At 47.7% G+C, this 18804-nt stretch overlaps 6 protein-coding genes across 6 annotated transcripts; 4 read left to right on the top strand and 2 right to left on the bottom strand.

The window, feature by feature from the left end:
• Positions 1–370: 370 nt before the first annotated feature.
• On the bottom strand, positions 371–4590 carry N7446_007502 (DUF3433 domain-containing protein). Its single transcript, XM_058516247.1, has 3 exons — positions 4447–4590; positions 2573–4396; positions 371–2508 (listed from the first exon to the last, which is right to left on the bottom strand). The coding sequence occupies exons 1-3, from the start codon at positions 4481–4483 to the stop codon at positions 671–673; spliced, it is 3699 nt and encodes a 1232-aa protein (XP_058373425.1). The 5' UTR covers positions 4484–4590; the 3' UTR covers positions 371–670.
• Positions 4591–5800: 1210 nt separating this feature from the next.
• Positions 5801–7098, top strand: N7446_007501 (alcohol dehydrogenase family protein; the record flags this gene model as incomplete). The annotated part of the gene is made up of 6 exons (XM_058516246.1): positions 5801–5919; positions 5970–6042; positions 6095–6800; positions 6847–6898; positions 6949–6993; positions 7041–7098. The coding sequence occupies 6 exons, from the start codon at positions 5801–5803 to the stop codon at positions 7096–7098; spliced, it is 1053 nt and encodes a 350-aa protein (XP_058373424.1).
• A 138-nt stretch (positions 7099–7236) lies between these two features.
• N7446_007500 (glycoside hydrolase family 71 protein) lies at positions 7237–9313 on the bottom strand (the record flags this gene model as incomplete). Its single annotated transcript, XM_058516245.1, has 5 exons — positions 7237–7742; positions 7799–8256; positions 8311–8536; positions 8594–9125; positions 9176–9313. The coding sequence occupies 5 exons, from the start codon at positions 9311–9313 to the stop codon at positions 7237–7239; spliced, it is 1860 nt and encodes a 619-aa protein (XP_058373423.1).
• A 2363-nt stretch (positions 9314–11676) lies between these two features.
• N7446_007499 (uncharacterized protein) lies at positions 11677–12543 on the top strand (the record flags this gene model as incomplete). The annotated part of the gene is made up of 1 exon (XM_058516244.1): positions 11677–12543. The coding sequence occupies one exon, from the start codon at positions 11677–11679 to the stop codon at positions 12541–12543; it is 867 nt and encodes a 288-aa protein (XP_058373422.1).
• An 804-nt stretch (positions 12544–13347) lies between these two features.
• On the top strand, positions 13348–15216 carry N7446_007498 (uncharacterized protein; the record flags this gene model as incomplete). Its single annotated transcript, XM_058516243.1, is given in 7 exon segments — positions 13348–13533; positions 13549–13629; positions 13676–13735; positions 13791–13919; positions 13976–14009; positions 14066–14323; positions 14435–15216. The coding sequence occupies 7 exon segments, from the start codon at positions 13348–13350 to the stop codon at positions 15214–15216; spliced, it is 1530 nt and encodes a 509-aa protein (XP_058373421.1).
• Positions 15217–15721: 505 nt separating this feature from the next.
• Positions 15722–17925, top strand: N7446_007497 (uncharacterized protein; the record flags this gene model as incomplete). The annotated part of the gene is made up of 6 exons (XM_058516242.1): positions 15722–15856; positions 16008–16141; positions 16210–16666; positions 16724–17330; positions 17392–17587; positions 17646–17925. 6 exons carry the CDS (start codon positions 15722–15724, stop codon positions 17923–17925), a joined length of 1809 nt encoding a protein of 602 aa, XP_058373420.1.
• Positions 17926–18804: the final 879 nt, after the last annotated feature.

Genomic DNA, 18804 nt, shown 5'->3' with positions numbered 1-18804 from the left:
TAAGTCCCCCACGCGTGGCGTCATGTGTAAGATCCTTGTGGAGCCTTGTTGTGCACCAATTCCCGCTTGATATTGTGTAGGTTGCTGTGTAATTCTCTTACAAGCCCCCCACGCGACATAGCTTGGCGATATCCATATTCCTTCATGTTGAAGCTGTGGTACCATACACTGTGGATAGAGCGATCAAAGAAGAGGCCAAGGGAGTTACAAGGAGAGATATTTTAGAAACCAATTTTCTGGGTAACGGGTATCAATGAGTAGGAAGATTAGAGCGTAGGCAAGACGGCGCATAAGCAGCCCTTTGTCCTCGGGGCCCAAGGAAGAATGTGTATAAATATGAGGCCAAATATTTCATGGATATCATAGAGGACCGCCCCTTCAAATTACTGTGAGGAAAGGGGGGTGGACATACAAAAGGAGTCGTGAGAAACCACAACACCAGTCCAAGATTCTTTGTACAGTATGTCAAAGCGCCGTTGCCACGTAAGGGCGAAAATTCCCAAATGCAACCAGACAAAGTAAGAGCCAGCTTGCTTGTCGATCGATCCATCTATACCTCAGCGCCCAATATTTCCAACGCGAAAACGCCCATATCCAAAATATATCCGGGGAACATGATATAACACAATCATCAAAGAAAATCACAAGCGAAAGAACATATACCAGGAGATCAAAGCTGAGTCGGGCTCTGCGGCCTTCGAATTTCCTGTAACTGAATCGATGTATTTTTGTCGCCCTCTGTTTCTGAATCACCAGATCGGGTATCTGGAGGCTTAATAGTCTCTGGTTCCTGGTCTACCGCGAACCTCCAGCGGTTGTCGGCACCCATGAACATTCGGAAGCCGTAACGTTTGTTCAAAGATGTGAGGTGTGCATGCCGTTTGGCACTGCTCCATGTGTGAGTGTCGGCAAAATCATTAAGCATCTGGCTATGGGAAATCCAAGGAATGACAGCTCCAATGGAACGTGGCATTCGCGGCGCTCGGAATCGGCCACGACGGGTCCAAAATACCAAGAGCACCACTATTGTGTCAAATACAATTATAGTCAAGGCAATGGCAAGCGATGGGGCCGACGGGACCATGCGCCAGGTGCTTCTGGTGACGGTGGCATTCGTGGCCTGAATGGGCTCGATAAGGGGCTCTAGGTAGATGTTGCGCCATATTGAGAAGTAGGTGCTATATACCCACTGAAACACGGTTTGAGTCATATCCATTAGGAGGTCGGGGTTCAACGAGTCAAAGTCAGGATCTTCGCGCTGGTAAAGACGGGCAACGAGGAAACCTGCCCAGTCGTACGATGATACGTTGTATGTCCCGTTCTGCATAGTGGTGTTGCCGACATAACTGTTGGGAATGGCGGCAAAAACTTTGTTGAACTGCCCGAGACTCACGGTCGCGTTGTCATACATGGCTCCTTCCGTGATCGATGTATTGGCCACTGGGTTATGCCATGCGATCTGACCTTTCTCATCGAAATTGATAGAGTAGTCCTGCAGTTTGGCCTGAGGCTCACAATGCAAAGCAATGGTGTTGTTGTCGGTGATTGGCGTATTTGTCAAGTAGTCCCACCGGCCAACGACCAAGACAGTCGAGGTTTGACAGATATCAGAATGCTCGGTGTCATCTGGAGATAGAAAATGAATGGAGAGAGCAATTCCTTCATCCTTGCCCTTTAGCGGTGGCATGCCTGCGGTACACTCCATCGAAGAGTCGCCGAACAACTCATATCGCCAATATTGACGACCGCTGGTTTTGTTGTGCACAAGGGCGTCGGTTGGAAGTGTCTGACAATCCAGTGTGGTACCCACCCCAAGGGTTGTTGCCCCATACGTCACATCAGCGTCGCGGTTTTTCACGTGGATGGGAACAAAAGACTGGTTAGGACTTGTCCATGGCAGCATAGGGATTCCACTGGTGATGCTGGTCTGTATCAGATCATACTCAGTGAATTGAGCAGCAAAGTCAGTCTGCCAAAAGATGGACTGGCTGTAGTTCATGGTCAAATCCTGGGTTGCCAGAGTAGAAGTTGCCATTTGTTGCGTGAAAAGTCCGCCCGCCACGACAGTGAGAGCCATATTGACAACACAGGCTATAGAGACCAGTCCCAGTAACACATGTCTATCACGTACAGACTTGAAGAAAATGGCAAACGGACTTTGGGAAGAGTAATTCAAGGACAGGGAAGCCCGTGCGGACGCATTCCCACGTTGAAGGTGGACCCAAGGCTCCAGAACGCTGAGGTTTCGGTGGATGGAGGTGCAGAGAGACCCCACAGACGAGGCTACGACCGAGGGTAGGAAGGAAAGAACAACCTGGAATGAGCTCGAGTCGCCCTGAGTCAGGTGGCGGAAGCGGCCGTCCTTGAGGAGGGAAGAAATCACCAGTCCCATGAGAATTATGACACCAGCCAAAGCTAGGAACTCCACGAGAAAGAAGGGAATGACGAGAAAGTGAGGCATCGGATCAACACGGGTTTGGAGATTCTCATCAAGTTGAACGGGGGAGCCTATTTACATAGTCAGTCGCGGGTCTTCAAAGGGACCATATAGTGCCAAAGAAAGGGTACATACCATCTTCAGCAAGGATCTCCAACCGATCGCCACCAGGGCCCGGTCGCCAGTAACATCTAGCCTTTCTGAAGATACGCCGAAGTTGACGCGTGGAAAACTGATGAAACTCAGCGACTGGCTCGGCGAGGATGTTGGATGGGTGAAAGACATCCGCAGTGATACTGCACATAGCACCGATGGAGCCCGGATCGCTTTGGAGGAAGATTGGTCGCGTACGGTACGTGTAAAGGAGGTACAAAGCAGCCAAGATCGCCGAAACCAATATGAGCTCAGACCAGATAGCGGCAAAGTGGACGACGGCAATGGCAACCTGGTTGGAAAAGCGTGACGCCGGAACAATGGCAGGCTTAGTGTCTGGATCAAACAAACGACCGAGAGTCAACACAAACGTCTGTTTTACATCACGTTCAATCTTCGATTCGAATTCAGCTTCCGTCATGACGGTCGACGTGTCAAGCACCAAGAGCGGCTGAAGTTCCCCTAGTTCCTGGCTGATCACAGGTAGCTCAGTCACGGTGCGTCCTCCTGTGGTAACGTTTTCACGAATAAAAAGCATGTCACTCGTGTACGGAGCGCGCTGGGAAAGCAGGGCTTGAAAGTGCTCGATGCTAAACTCGGCATCGGTAAGCGTGCGGGTAGTGGTTGGGTCGATTTTGATAGACATGATAGAGCTGTTCGAGTGCATATTCACTTGAGCGTCGGCTTTGTGATACAGAATGTCGCAAGCGAAGGCGACACCGGACGCGGAATATTGGGTCGAGCTGGACGTCGAAGTCGAGCTGGTCGCATTCACCCCAATAATCATGCCATAAAGGTCATAAGGGTCGCAGCCGGACGCTGTAAAGGCCTGACTTCGGTTTGGAAAAGACTCCTTGGCAGCATCACTGATGACTGGTTCCCAATAACGCACTTGGAGGTAGTCGGTTTGAGGAAAGAAAACGCTCTCATATTGAAAATCGAGAGTGCATTTGTTGGCTCCCCCATACGCATCGTCCAAGTCAATCCCAGTCGCGTTCCATGTGATGTTTGGAAACTCCGCGTCAGTGTCATCGATACTCACAGTAAGGCTGTCACCAACAAGAACATTCTCACAGGACACTTGCGCCCAATACAAAGTTTGATCCAGCGTCCACGTTGTACTTTCCTCCAGGTCGCTATCCGGAATCTCGACGGGTGCCACAGCGTATTGAGCCGACCGAGACCGGCGGAGTTGTTCGTCCGTAGAGAGTACCGAGTCGACAGTGTTGTTTGCCTGAGTTGACATCCAGTTCGCCTGTGTGCTGAGACCAACTAGGTTAGGCCAACTTTTCATAGATCCATAGTCGATAACCGTCACTTCGCGCAGCTCAAACAGGGTACTCTGCAAGGCGGGAAGAATCATCCGTATCGAGAGCGTCACAAACGAGACCCAAAGTACTAGCCAGTGATGACGGCGTGCCGCGTTGATCGGGGTCAAAATGGTTTGCCCAAAGTTGTAGTTGATGAAGAGGACGCTCGCCGGCGCCCCTTCCGGGCGTGACAACTGGAAGTACGGCTCCAGGCGAAGAACATCGAAATCGGTGACGGTCCAGACCAAAACAAGCACGAGAGAAATGATAATCGGGACGTAGTTATAGGCGAAGGTCTGGATTGCGGAGACATCGTCGGTATCGTCGAAGAAGACCAGACCCCCCTCGCGATCGCTATACTGCCGTAGCCCCTCCAGGCACAGCAGCATCGTCAACATCAGGCATATGAGGGCGACAAGGTAGGGCGGGCGCAGGGCCACTGGGCGCCAACCTCTGTTCGGGGCTGGGGGTCGAGGCAAACGAATCGGGGCAAGACCTAGATTGATTAAGATTAGCGATGTCCAGCACGGAAAGGAGGAGACTTACCCCGGGCCCAGAACCCCCGGGATGCCTCATCGTTCATGCTGGATGGGCGTAGGATAGAAGGGCATTGCCGACGGGTCAAGAGTATATCGCCATGACAGAAGAAAAGTGAAAAACCGGGACAAAAACTTGATCGACAAAGCCAAGAAAGATTTACATGACGTGGGAAGAAGAGAAGAGTTGGGGGAACGCGTGGACGTGGGGCCAAGGTCTTGGCTCAACTTTTTACGAGTTGACTACAGTAGACTACAGTATGTAGTTGGGCTCAAGTTGCTTGGAATATGGAGGTATTCTTCTATCACGTTGTGCTTCTATTTTATTTCTGACATTCTTTTTTCTCATTCGGAACGGGTACCTCAAAAAGGTACCCGAGATTATTGCCCTGGATATCTCACTATACCAGCAATTTAGCAGATCTGACCTGGAATAAGCGACCAGGCCAGTTGTTCATTTCTAAGGTAGTCAGAGAATAACGTCAAGTTAGCAAGATGAGGGCAAGTGATACTACCAGCAAAAAAGGAATAACCCAGCATACATTATATATATCAAAGAGCTTGGTGTTAATATGTACTCCGCCTAACTAAGGTTTATTCTTTCTTCCAATTGATGCTTTCTATCAAGGAACTAAGCCGACTCAATGTTGAGTCCCGCAAATTTTACAAAGGGATGCTAAAGTGACCTGTAGAGGAAAAAGGCTGAAAATGAGGCCTCTTGGCCTTGGAGGCTTACTGCCTTGGTGCGTGCCAGCCCGGAAGCGGTATTACATTGATCCGTCACTTCTATAACCTCATCCCCGAGTCCCTTGTTCACGGGACATGGCCGAGGAATTCATATATGGTCCTGGTAAGCCTAAGTATATACTCTTGCTATCAAGACTGGGCTGGCCCATTCTGCTACCAAGAAGCACTCAACAAGGCCTCACCAGAGGGTGACCTAGTCTTCGCCTGCATCGCATTGCCATCCTGGAAATAAAGTCTATCACAATTGCTAACTCTAACAATAGAATCTTCTCTAAGATAGGTGTATCCGACATCTATGGTAGAAATATCGAGCAAAGCAAGAAAATCGGGGCTGTTGACGAATACCTCGGTGATACTAAGCATATTAAGCCTTAGGAAGCTCTCAATACAATGGAAATAGTCCCTATTGTTGAAATCAGAGTGATCCCTGGTGCATATCCAAAGTATCCGAAAGTGTCCAAAAGTGTCCAAGATAATCTGATTCCGTACCTTTCAATATCCGAGTATTGCCGAGGCCCAAGACCTCCGGAGCCCCTCAGCGGCCCCCTCACCCGCAAACAAACACTTAACGCAGCTGCAACGAACATACTGAATAATTCCGTTATTACATACTAATCATGCAAGCAGTGGTTTTCAAAGGTCCCCTGCAAGTCGCGCTGGAACAGAGGCCGAAGCCTGAGATCCAGGCCTCGACAGATGTGATACTGAAAGTCAGATACACAGCCCTCTGTGGCAGGTGAGCAATGTGACACATTCCACAGAGAGACGGCTCATGACAAGTGTTAGCGAGCTGCACGTATTCCGTGGACACCAGCCCTCTGCAAATGGATTCATAATGGGCCATGAGTTCACAGGAGAAGTGATTGCCCCATGTCTTTAAAACACAGCAGGGCTAACATTCCTTGGTATAGGTAAGCTCAGTCGGACCTGACGTACAGTCCTTCAAGCTTGGCGACCGAGTGGTCTCGCCATTCACCGTGAGCTGTGGGAGCTGTTTTTACTGCAAACGAGGCTTCTCTTCTCGATGTGCCCACAGCCAGCTATATGGCTCAGCGGTACTCGATGGCGGACAAGCTGAATATGTTCGCGTGCCGTTAGCCGATTCTACTTTATTTCACGCTCCGCCTGAGATTGATGAAAAGAAACTGGTCCTAATGGCGGACATCTTCCCTACTGGCTATTTTGCGGCTTCTAACGCCTTTCGAGACTTGGACCCCGAGGAGATTCAACAAAGTACGGTTCTTCTATTCGGCTGTGGCCCAGTGGGGTTGTGTGCTATTGCCAGTGCTTTAGATTATAAGCCGAAGCATCTACTTGCTATTGATAGCGTCCCAGCGCGACTAGAAGTTGCCAAAGGTCTAGGCGCAGAGCCCTGGAACTTTCAAGAGGATGAAGCGGGCCTAAGACAACGAGTCAAGGATCTTACCGAAGACCGAGGCGCAGACGTAGTCATTGAAGTGGTTGGACATAGTAGTGCGTTGCGCATGGGGTTCGAGATGCTACGACCATGGGGACACCTCTCCAGTGTTGGTGTCCACAACCAAGAAATCCCGTGGACTGGAAATGAAGCCTATGGGAAGAATCTGCGCTTGCAAATGGGTCGTTGCCCGGTCCGGAGTAGGTAGACCGAAATCCTATCTTGACGGGTACTGACGAGCGATAGGCATTTTTGCACCGGCTATGCAATTGTTGGCGAAGAAGCAGGATGTTCTAAAGTATGCTCAATTCGTCTTCCGAAAACGATGTGAAGACTTACAACCTCTAGTTTCATGACTCATGATATTCGACCTCTGTCTCAGGCTGTTCAAGCGTAAGTTATCTCGTTTACTTGATATCATTTGATTAACACGACACCAGATACGACGATTTCAATGAAATGCGAAGTCAAAAGGTCATTTTTGAAGCTGACAAGTAGCGATATCTGTCAAAACACTGATGGAATGTTGATTCTCCTGAATCTCAGATTGAATTGGGAGGAGTTCTCCTACTGGCATCGGGTTTGCGTGTGGCGATGGAAAAAAATAGCGTATCACAAACGAGCAACAATCCCATTTTACACCTCCCTACACGCAGTAGGAGGACAGTACCCATGATTGCACGCGAAACTACACAGCCCCAAATAGGAATCATCCTCGCCAACAAGTGGCATTCCATGCGCTCCGGTTGTGGGCGGAGTAGGGACTGGATCGCCGTACGCATTACAGAGGCATGGCCCCGGCGGGCAATACCCAAAATTGCAGCAAAAAGTGCACAGCCCGATATAGTTCTCAGATCCAGATCCAGCGACGCAAACACTTCCTCCCCCTCCACCTCCACCTCCGGCAGGGGGACTGGGCGAGCTAGTAGGCGGGGACGAAGGCGGAGTAGTGGGTGGTACAGTGGGTGGAATTTTGGGCGAGGTAGTTGGCATACTACTGCTTGTAGTGGAACTGGGAGGGCCAGGAGGAACAGTGCCCAGAGAAGGAGTGGGTTGGCAAGTGTGAACACGCAAGCCCTGCTCAAATGCAGCAAGTCCATCTGCCTGGAGAGGATCACTGAAACCTGGCGGAAGGGTTCCAACTAAATATTGCGTATTAGCAGTAGAATCATGAGAAAATAGGTACTTCTGCACATACCATAGGCGTTGAAGTTATACAGACCACAGACACAACCATTGATGATCTGTTTTAGACTTGTGCCAGAAAGGATTGTCTGTCCATAGCGAATTACCGCGAAGCTTTGTGAGCCAATCCCCATTGGAATTTCTTCAGCACTTGCGCCAGCTGGTGCGTCATAGTTATAGACACTTCCCCCACTATTGACCTGGACCGTGGCTGGAGCCGTGAGCAATGAGACCACAAAGACGGAATCATGCATGGATTGCCATCCATCGGGTCGTCCCATGAAATAGTTTCCACTACCATTATTTGCTGAAACCATGCATGTATCTGTTGCGTCACAATCAACACCTCGAGGCGCCGGTCGATACCAGTAAACCAGCTCATCTGAAGAGATATGACTGTCGGGAGAAGACTCGCCCGCTTTAAACGCAGCAATGAATGGTTTTGAGATATCTAACCATCCATCGTGGGGCCTAGAACAGTCAGCCATCTGTATGCGAATGAATTGGATATCATCAGGATCTCACATGTCGTTCACCCATTTGGACGCGCCGTCATCGGTGTGGGGGGACTTCAAAGGTCCGATATAATGACATTCTCCGTAGTCATTCCATGTCACAATCTCAATGAAGCGCGGCTTCAAGGCAAGAATTTCATTCCATCGATTAAACCACAAGAGATCAGATGGGAAGTTCCAATTCTTACTGTAAGAAACCTCAGGTCCAAAATGAGTAAAGAACCACGGTGAGACGGCTATATTATCGTTATCAAGAATCCTAAGGAAGTTAGTATAGGCATCAATATACTAACGGGCGACATAGGCTTTTCCAGCAAGTGCATTGACATAGACATGGTCTCCATCGGCGACGGAAACGCTTTTTCCAGCACTTGGAGCTTTGTTGTTTCCATTATTTGGCCATGCCATCCAGTTCAAGAGGCCATCAACTGGGGAAATGTCGGTTCCATATGATGGATGGAAGTTTGGCGCGAAGAAAATCGGTCTACCCACTGCCGCTCGCAATGCTGCTACATTGAGTCCGTCACCCGCAAAGGAAGAGACAAATATCTTGTTATCGACGATGAGTTGCGCGGGCCTACTGCCGTATTGGGCAATTTTCTTGCCGATTGCCGTAGCCTGCCCGATATTCCACCAGTTGAAATCGAACGATATGAAAACCTTCATGTCATTGTTGGCAGCGGAATCGTATGCCAGTTGGAGTTGTTGGTCAGTATATGGGTCAACGCCGATATTGAGCGCAAATGCATCAATTCCTAGGGATTTGGCACGCTTCATATCATCGTCATAGTCAGACGAACTATGCCTATCACTAGTAATTCCGATCTATATGACCAATTAACTGGATGCCAAATCGCACTAAGTGGGAGTCTCACCATGAAGTGGGCAAACACCAGCCGGTCTGTTGATTGTCGTTTGTCAACACGGGTGCCATTTTCGAAAATAGATAGGGCATCTGCTAACATGCATAGGACAGCCAACAGAGCTAGTAGAAAACTACTTCTAGTCTTCATGCTTGGAAATTGCGCAACAGCAGTCTCTTTCTGGATTAAATGGATGTATCTATGCATGGGTCAGCCTAAAATCCTTCAACACATCCCTCCATTGACAAGAGAAGCTCAATTTTAGCGCTCACGTTCAAAGCTTCTTAGCTTTGACTTTGCTGGTATTGGGACCGTATAATAGCTCACGGCTGGCCTTCTTCCAATGAGTGTGTGGTCGCTACAAGAATCTGCACACGAATCGATTCTAGTGATTGAGATTGAGGTCATTGAATCTGTGAAACTATATCAGTGGTGATCCTTGAGTATTTCTAAGAATGGGTGATTGGCATATCTGGGAGTTATCTGCCGAATGTACAGGAACAACAAACCCTCGCCCTGTAGGCTGTGTCAGATGCTTTAATTATCGGTCATTCGGACGCCAAATCTGAGGGACACGCGCTCTCTTCCCTGCCAGGGAAGTTGTTGATGAAACCCCATCCGATTATTTACCCAGTGAGAATGCTGCCTTAGCACTTTTCTACTTGATGTCATGTGCGTAGAGCCCTAAAGGGTATCCAATGAGGGTAATTGTACTACAATCATAGGATGTAGACCAGTAACACCCCAAAGTTATCTAATCACCAGGAAATCAACTAACCTCCCGAATGTAACCCACGAGCTATAATTCCTACCGTTGGCGGTGATTTGGATGAACAAGGAATAATTATCGAAGTCGAATGCTTCTGTAGCCCTGGCAATATAGATTGTTGAATACCATGGAATTGTGAACGTGGCTTCACTTATTCCCCGTCACTTTGTTTGAAATGATTGACTTTCATCTTAGCATTTCTCATTACCTCGCGGTCTCGCTTCCTATATGTGCAACATAAAAAAAAAAAAAAGGGGGGGGACTCACTTTAAATCAAGATGTTTGCTGCTATTTCAAACTGAGTATACCTTTACGATGCTGCCTGTCGAGCAGGATGAGCAGAAGCTGTCCCCGAAAGAGGCACATAATAGTGACATCCGAATAACCTTTCCTCTTTGACACCGGGTAATTCATTCGGTAGAAGGAGTCAGAGCGTGCGAGCCTTCCCCCCGAGTGTTGACTAGTGACAGTCTGGGTGTGATTTTCTATTCAAGAAAATATCACCGTGTCATTATGCTGACTTCAAAGCGACATTATCTTGCTTCGTCGTGATGAGACATTGAGCTAGCGTATCCGCTAAACTGCTATGTGTGAAGTAACTCTAGGCCGTTTGGTGCTACTTGCTGCTAACAGTCAGCGATCATGAGCAGCGTAAAAGCAAAGGTAATTATATGATAAAATCAAGTAATAAAAAAAGCACGTAGATCATCAGGCCAGAAAAGATACTTGTGTGATAGGTTATCTCTGTCCAGATGACTATTTGTGGCGTTGCTACATTCCTAGACTGCGCTAATCGACAAGCATGAAGCACTCAGTAAGCCCTCACTCACTCAAATATCGCTGGGCACAAAGATTTGGATCCCATGCACATCCTGCGCTACTGTTGATGCTAGAAGCGAGAGTAAAGGCGTCATTGAACCTTGAAAACGCCCCGTAATAAATACAGTATATTAGATAACGCCAGCATAGCTTCCCTGCTATATTGATATGTGTGGGGAACAGATCAGCTGTTGTTGCCCGATCGTACGAATGCCTAAACCCTCGATTATTATTATTACTATTATTATTAATTTTTAAAAAATATGGCTTTGTTTAATTATTTGGTCTGATCTTGATATTTTTATCCCTAGAGCCACAGAATCCTTATTCTCAGCCTCTAAGATACCGCGTTGAAGTAGAAATATAAATAGAACCAGGACACCGGTTATGACTTTAGCAGAATTTCTGCATCTGGGCTAGTTAGTGCTTGGCAGTGGTTAATAGTGCTTGTTAGCGGGAAAAGAACTTTTCGATCCTAATTGACTCACAGGCTTCTATCTTTGCCAGTGACAGTGATACGGAATTGCTGCACAAAGCGCTTTAATATAATTCGACATTAAAGGTCAAGTTGAATGCCTCTAGAAGTTGTGAAAGCGAAGATTCATATCAGCCTTGTGGGGACTGTGCCACGCGGCATATGCGTGTGCCCTTCAAGTTCGAACTCCACCGCCTCTAAAGTGGCTGATTCCACTACGCTTGTGCAAAAATATGCCACTAAACCATGAGTCGATGTGGCGCGGCATGGCCATCAAACGCAATCATAGACCTGAAAAACGGGCCAAACCTGTTAAAGGGTGGAGGGTATACGTATCCCGACGTCCGAAGTAGCGTGTGGTGGATAAGTCTTAAAGCATGTTGACCCCCGTACAAATTGCATCAAGGCTTTTCACTGCTCTGCATCATTTACCACCTTAGTCGAGCAGTCATGCGCGGCTTAGTAGTCGCCTTATTAGCGGTACAGTGCGCCCAGGTACTCGGCCACCCTCATGCCGCCGCAAACACAGAATGGATTCCGGCTAAAACTACAACCACTCTGAACCCAACGCCGATGCCAGAGGCAGGCGAGACCGCCAGACTTCATGAGAAACGCGAATATGGTGAAATTCTCTTGGCCAGAGCCACTACCGAAACGACCGACTCATCTACATCCACCACGGAGAGTACAACGTCGACCACAAGCACGTCAGACACAACTACCACCACCACAAGCGAGTCAACATCCACTTCTACGTCCTCTTCAACAACTACATCCTCAACTACCACTTCATCAATCACCTCTTCTACGAGTTCGACTACTTCGAGCACCTGGACATCTAGCAGCTCGACGACCAGCACATCTACAACAACAACTAGCACTGCAACTGCAACTAGCACCACCAGTGCCGCGGTGAAAGCGTGGAATCACAGGGGAAACATTACAGCAATCGTATTCGGCTGTTGTCTCATCTCGCTATTTTTGGGCATCAGCATCGTTCACTGTGCTCGTGATAGGGCGAAGGCGCGACGCATCGCAGCGCGAGAGCTGTTGGAATCCAACGCTTCATACTCAGCAATCCCCCCTGCAGCCTCTAAAGGGATATCCACTCCTGAAGTCAACAGTGTTCGGTCCTCGATGATGTTCACCAATAAGCCACAGACAAGTTACTTCCCATCAACACGGAGTGTACCTTCGGTGTCCAATTATCACAGCCACACTCCTTCAGTGGCCTCGCAACTCACAGCGGATCGGATGTCTACAGGGGAGCAAACATCGCGACCGCAAACCAGTGACGCTAATACGCCTTTGGTTTGACGCAGTCTTCCACCACGATAGACGCCACTATGTGAAGCCAGTTACACTGTCTGTTTTCTTTATGAACATATGCATAGCTCACAAAAGACATGCTTTATGAAATTATTCATTCTTGTACATCTAATTGTACTTGCGCATGTAGTCAAACTAGATTCTCCAGGTGGTCCAAGCGTTCAAGTTCGACGGTTCTTAGAGACCTTTACCAGTCGCCTCCCAGACTCATATTGTCGGTCGCTGATGAGACATGTAAATGACCATATCTCTGAAGAATCCTACTTGCTCCCTCAATTATCGCTCTCGCTTACTAGGACACCTATGACCATGTCCTAACATGGATGTTTTCACCGTGGCCAAATGACCAATTATTGACAAGAAATCATTTATACAGCGGACCTCCCTCGCAAGGGTTATCTATCCTACTTAGGCAATACTCCGATGTTCGATTAGCTCAACATTGTGTTGCAAACAAAGCCCCTGATAGGGTGTATATCACGGTCATGAACCAATGACGGTCCGTGGCGCAAGTTGCTCCTCACATCATTCGGACTCTAAATTGATTAAAGGCTGATAAAGGAAGAACAAAATATGATGATAATCTCGCTTATGCACACAAGTGGCTTCAACACCACCACGTGGACCTACGATAGGCCTGCACGTATTAGGCTAATTGGTGACAGCCAAGACTAGTTAATATTGAGCGGTGCCATGAAAGCGTGTCTCAAGTAAGGACGTTCAAACACTCGGAACTATAAATGTTGTTGTATCACGTCACAGTTGAATATAAATGTGAGAATTAAGACCATCATGAAGACTCCATTCTTTTTGCTCCTCGTTGGCCTTATAACAATAGTCCGATCGGAACTCTTAGCTCCGGCCAACGACATCTTGTTCCCGTCAAGCGAGACATCCAACAATCCTCTACAATACGCAGGGGGAAATAGCCCTTACTTTGCTGGTCAGGATGCCTTAAATTTGGATCAATTACAAGTTGTTGATTTGATTTAGGACCTAACGTTCATGGCATCAAGAATGAGGTACCAGATCGGTGCTCTGTCCGACAAGCTGCTTACATCGTCCGGCATGGCAGTAGGCGAGTAGCTTACTATTGATCAATTGATTCGGTCTAACCAAGGTTATCTTCAGATATCCCGACACTGGCTCATATAACGCCTGGGTTGCAATTCATGACAAGGTTGGTGGAGCGGTTTGGTAATCACTGGAAAGACTTGATCTTATCATGAAACTAGATTCAACTTGCGATGAATCAGACCCAGTTCAAAGCACGCGGCTCATTGGAGTTCATATCCGAATGGAAGCCGGTACTGACCAATCCTAGCCTACAGCTAGCACAGGAGTCAATGACAGGCTGGAAAGAGGTATGATGCGATATTTGCGCTTGATCATAGATGCGGTTGTTAACGTCAAGTACTAGGCAAGCGATCTCGGCTATCAACTACGGGCCAAGTGTTAGCTCTATCTGCATCAATCCGTCTGGAGTTATTGGTGTACTGACCTGTAATAGATCCGCACTTTTATCAAGACGGCAGTCCATTCTATGTTTGGGCAAACCAATACAAGTCTCCGATCAACAGCTCGCGGGTTATTCAAACTGCGAGAGCCTTCATCCGGGGATACCTCTACGAGTATGCCGACACATATGGGACTGTTGTGAGCGTGAATTCCACAGGCTCCAATAGTGCGATTGGAAACTCGCTTGGCCCTTCAGACTCATGTCCTGCATTTGGTTCCACGATCAGCGGAGGAAACAATGTAACAAATTGTCAGTGATCTGAGCCTTCCATCCTTCTTTTTTTTTCGAGTATTAGGAAAGGATGCCTTAGGCTGCTCTACTTACGACAAAACTTCGGGAACAGCAGCTTACGTTTTACAGGGGACGCTACCTGGGTCCCAAAGACTGTCAGGCGTATCAATTCGCAATTAAGCGGAAACCTCACTTTTGATGAAACGGAAGTCCTCTTCTTCCCCTATATGTGCGCATACGAGAGCCAAATCACAGGGCAACTGAGTCCTTGGTGTGGTGTGTTTACGGAGAATGAGCTTCGTAAATATGCCTACTCTCAGGACTTGAACTATTTCTACAGCGTCGGGCCCGGCTCAATCGGACCAGCCAAAGTCCTCTTTCTTCCCTTCCTCGAAAGCCTGATTTCACTACTTGAAAAGGGCCCAGGGCAAATAGGTATCGGTAGAGATGGCACCAATTTCAAGGTCCCAAATCTTATCATGGCCTTCCTGAATGATAATCAAATTGCTGAAATGACCGCTGCCATGGGAATCTTTGACTCGGAGGGACTGCTTCCTGATGACCATATACCAGCTAATCATCTTTACAATGTGGCGAATTTTATTACTATGCGTGGAACGGTTGCCTTTGAAGTCATGGATTGTGAGCCAGAATCCAAAAGCTCCTCCAATGAGACATACATTCGAATCCTCTTCAACGATGCCGTTTACCCCATCGCGAGCTGCCGCAGTGGACCCGGAAGCAGCTGTCCCCTATCTGAATATGCTTCGATTATCCGCAAAAAGTTGAATGGGGCAGGAGACTTCCAAGCTTACTGCAATATTACCGAAAACATTCATCCAGAGCGCGTTCTGGGGGCCAGCTTTTTCAGCGACATGTCGCTAGACTTCCTAACTTTTGTCGCCCCATAGCCAATTATCTTCCTAAAAGGTCTCATGCAGGAATATGAGAGTCGTGATGTTGATCTCCAAGTCCCAAGTCGATTGAAGGGTCTCGCTGAGATATTACCTGATTAGGTAAGAGTAGGCGATGGACTCGCGATGGACTCGCGGTGGACTATGTACATACTCTTATCTTCACACACGAAATCTTCGGAGTTTACCATTGATTTATTTTATCATCACAACCTCTTTACAATGGAACCACTCAACATCGCCGTTGTTGGTCTCGGGAGAATGGTAAGCATTTTATCATTTGGTATAAGCAGCCCGAGTACTGGCAGAGATTCGAGGATGCATTTGCCCTGGAAGCCAACGAGTTTGTCGAGGCAATTGTCAAAATATATGTTATGTTATTTGACAGTTAATGTGAGAACATCAACTTAATTCTCTCAAAATATCGAGGGTTCTCGCATATTCAATGGCCATTTGCTCAGTATCGCGTTGAAGTCAAGATGGACTCTCGCATTTCTTCCCGATGTGGCAATTCGTGGGGATGCGGGGTAACCCCTTTCTGGTAGGAGCCGCCGTGTCTCTTCAACTTCACAACGTCTGTTCTCTGCATGAAATATGTCAACTGCCACGTCAGGTGTACCTTGTTCGAGTTGTCGCGGTAAGTGCACCTCCGTTGACCTCCGCAATCTTAGCTAATTCTCTCATTAGAGAGGCATCAAAAGTGTACGTCGATCCTACAACGCGAAAAATCCATCAATGAACCCCCGCCGGGCGTATTCCACCGTGCTGAACATCACTGACTTTAATAGGCGACAGGAGGAAGCCAATTTGCAGGCGATGTGAGGCCAAAGGCCTTGATTGCAGACCGGCGCGACGCCAACCTGTCTTTCGGCATGGCTCCACGGCAAACCTGGATGCTAGTTTCAAACAAGACCAGACATGGGTGAATAGCAGGCCTAAAAACTGGAGATCGTCAGCTCGTTCATCTACACTGTCTAAACGTCGACCTAGTACGGCAGTCTCAGGGTCATCGCCACAGCCCGAGGCACCACTGCCTGGCCTGGGCCAGACTTCCAGTGATAGACACGATATCCATTCTCCGAATCATCAAAACTTTGACTACGGCAGGCCTGAAAACTATGCGCAAATTGAAGCCTCCGGAGAATTTCGATCCGGGAAAGAGGACACTCAACTGACAGGTGTCTCTCCCCACTCCTCAGCCAACGTCTCAAACTCCCCGACAATATTGCAGAGCCGCGATGGATTTTTCAACACGCAATTTTCACCAAACTCAAGATTTCATCTGGACGATCAAGATGCCCGTAACAGAACTCATATAACAATCCACAGAGACCTTTCTGAGTTCTGCCGTCAATCCCCTTCTTCCAATGGAAACCTTGGGCATGTGGCAGCCGATGTTCAAGAGTCTTGCTTGCTCCGCTACTTCATCGAGGAGCTGTCTCCTTGGGTATGTTGGACCCTCCCTTCTTGAACCCTGGATGCGATTGAAGATAACATCTTCTAGTTTGACCACTGCGATGACCGTAGACAATTTCAACTGGTAGTTCCTCGTCGGGCTGCGCAGTGCCTAGCTCTGAAAAATGCTGTCTTTGCAGTATCCTCCCGTCATCTCTCTCGTTTGCCTCAGTATATGACTCCTCGTGGCATCGTGTATCGTGGGCAGGCTCTTCCCAATTTGAAACACACTACTTCACTTGAATACATGCTGAAATGTATCCCGGAACTGATTCAATTCCCAGAAATCCAAGATCCGCGACACCAGGAGAACATAATGGCCGCCACTGTAATACTGCGTCAGTATGAAGAGATGGAAGAGGAAACCGAGGAAAGTGATGAGAAGTCCCATGCCAACGATCGAGTCAACTTTTTGGCTATCACTCAAACCATCATTGACACAATGATTTCGACACCGATCCACCATTCCCTTGCCGCTGCGGCACACTGGATTGCGATTCGACAGGAAGTATACTATGCGTTCACCAGACAGCGATGCCCGCAATTCCGGCTCGGGGCTGAACACTGGCAAACTACTTCGGTTGCCAACACCATGATAGTGTTCGCCAGTCAGGTAGCACGATGGCGCTGGGGAATGAAGAAAGCTGAAGAATGGGGTAAGTAGCCCCCGGGACAAGTGGGAGCCATGTGAACTAACTTGGCTAACATTTTAATCAGAGCCGTTAAAGATGCAACATCAACATCTGAGTCAAGAGTTCCGATCTGAATTGGAACCACTCCTTGAGCAAAAGCCAGATGGAGCTAAGGGTGAAATATTCCCTACGATTTGGTATTGTTACGATTCCCAGGTGACGGCAATCCAACACTTGAAATTGAGTGAGATGATCCTTATTGCGGAAAGTCCCCATCTCGAGTAAGCATAACCTCCATCAAATGTGAAATATTATCTCTAACCAAATATACATATCTAGAAATGCTAGAGGGGCCGTTCATCGCAAAGCCGAGGCGCAAGTCCGATCCATCGTGCTAAGCATTTGTGGAATCGCGTTACATCATCCGCGGTGCCAGCCTGCAATGGTGAATGCTGTTATTTCTATCACGCTTTATGGTGGGTACTTCACCCGACCCGAGGACAGGGACGCATTGCTTGGGATTATACACCAAACTATGGAGTTGCATTCGTGGCCTATGCGAAAGCCTTGCCAACAACTGCTAGACCAATGGGAAATGGTAGATAATGCCGAGCTCTAATATGACAATTTGGAATGAATCTTGATGCCCCAGTATTAGTTTAGAACTCTATAGCATCTATATGAACGTCATTGTTAACATATAGATTTGAAGCAGTGTTTGAACGAGGCATGAAACTTGGAAGACCTTCAAGGCCATACGACTGGGTAAAGTCATCCGAGCTGGTGACTTCCTTTCCTCTCCTCCAGAGCAATTCTAATGCATGCTCGGGGGTCATGGCAATCAACATCTCTCCTAGATGTTTGCCAAAGACCGTTACTATATGGAGGATTTGCTCTCTAGGTAGCCTTAGGTGTCTCCATACATAATCCAACAGTATATTAGTATTCACTTAATAGACGACATGAGAAACGTTCAATGTGGTCCCTTCCGTCTCGAGACCGCATGTCGGTTCCGAATCACCTGAACGCGAAGCAATTGAGATTAGCATACCCAAAACAGCAAACTCTAGCTTGAGTTTGATACTGTAAACCATAGCCTTCAAAATAACTTGAGTGAAGTAGAGACCAACGTATTCCAAGATAAGTAGCGATATATCCATGATAATCGCGGCGAGGTTTATGGCGACTAGCTCATACAATATCTTGATTCGTCGTTTGTCTCCCTCTGGGCTTGTCCGGATCAATTTCGCAGTTTCCCTTATATAGATCGTAGATATGAATGTCTCTTGCGCACAAAACCAGGACAATTGCACCTTTTCTATGACATTATACCCCTGTATCCATGCTGGCGTCTTAATAAAAGCCCAACCAGCATTTAGAATGGTTGTTAGGATAAGAAGGATGATTGTGTCAATTATAATCAGATACCGTATGAAGCGAAGCAATTTGTAGTTTTGTGATACCAGGTGTAGTCGGGAGTATAGGACGACAGACTGAC

Source organism: Penicillium canescens (assembly GCF_028828765.1).
Source record: "Penicillium canescens strain IBT 15451 chromosome Unknown utg000004l_segment0_segment0, whole genome shotgun sequence".
NCBI classification, from domain to species: domain Eukaryota; kingdom Fungi; phylum Ascomycota; class Eurotiomycetes; order Eurotiales; family Aspergillaceae; genus Penicillium; species Penicillium canescens.
This window is presented reverse-complemented; position numbering and strand designations above follow the sequence as displayed.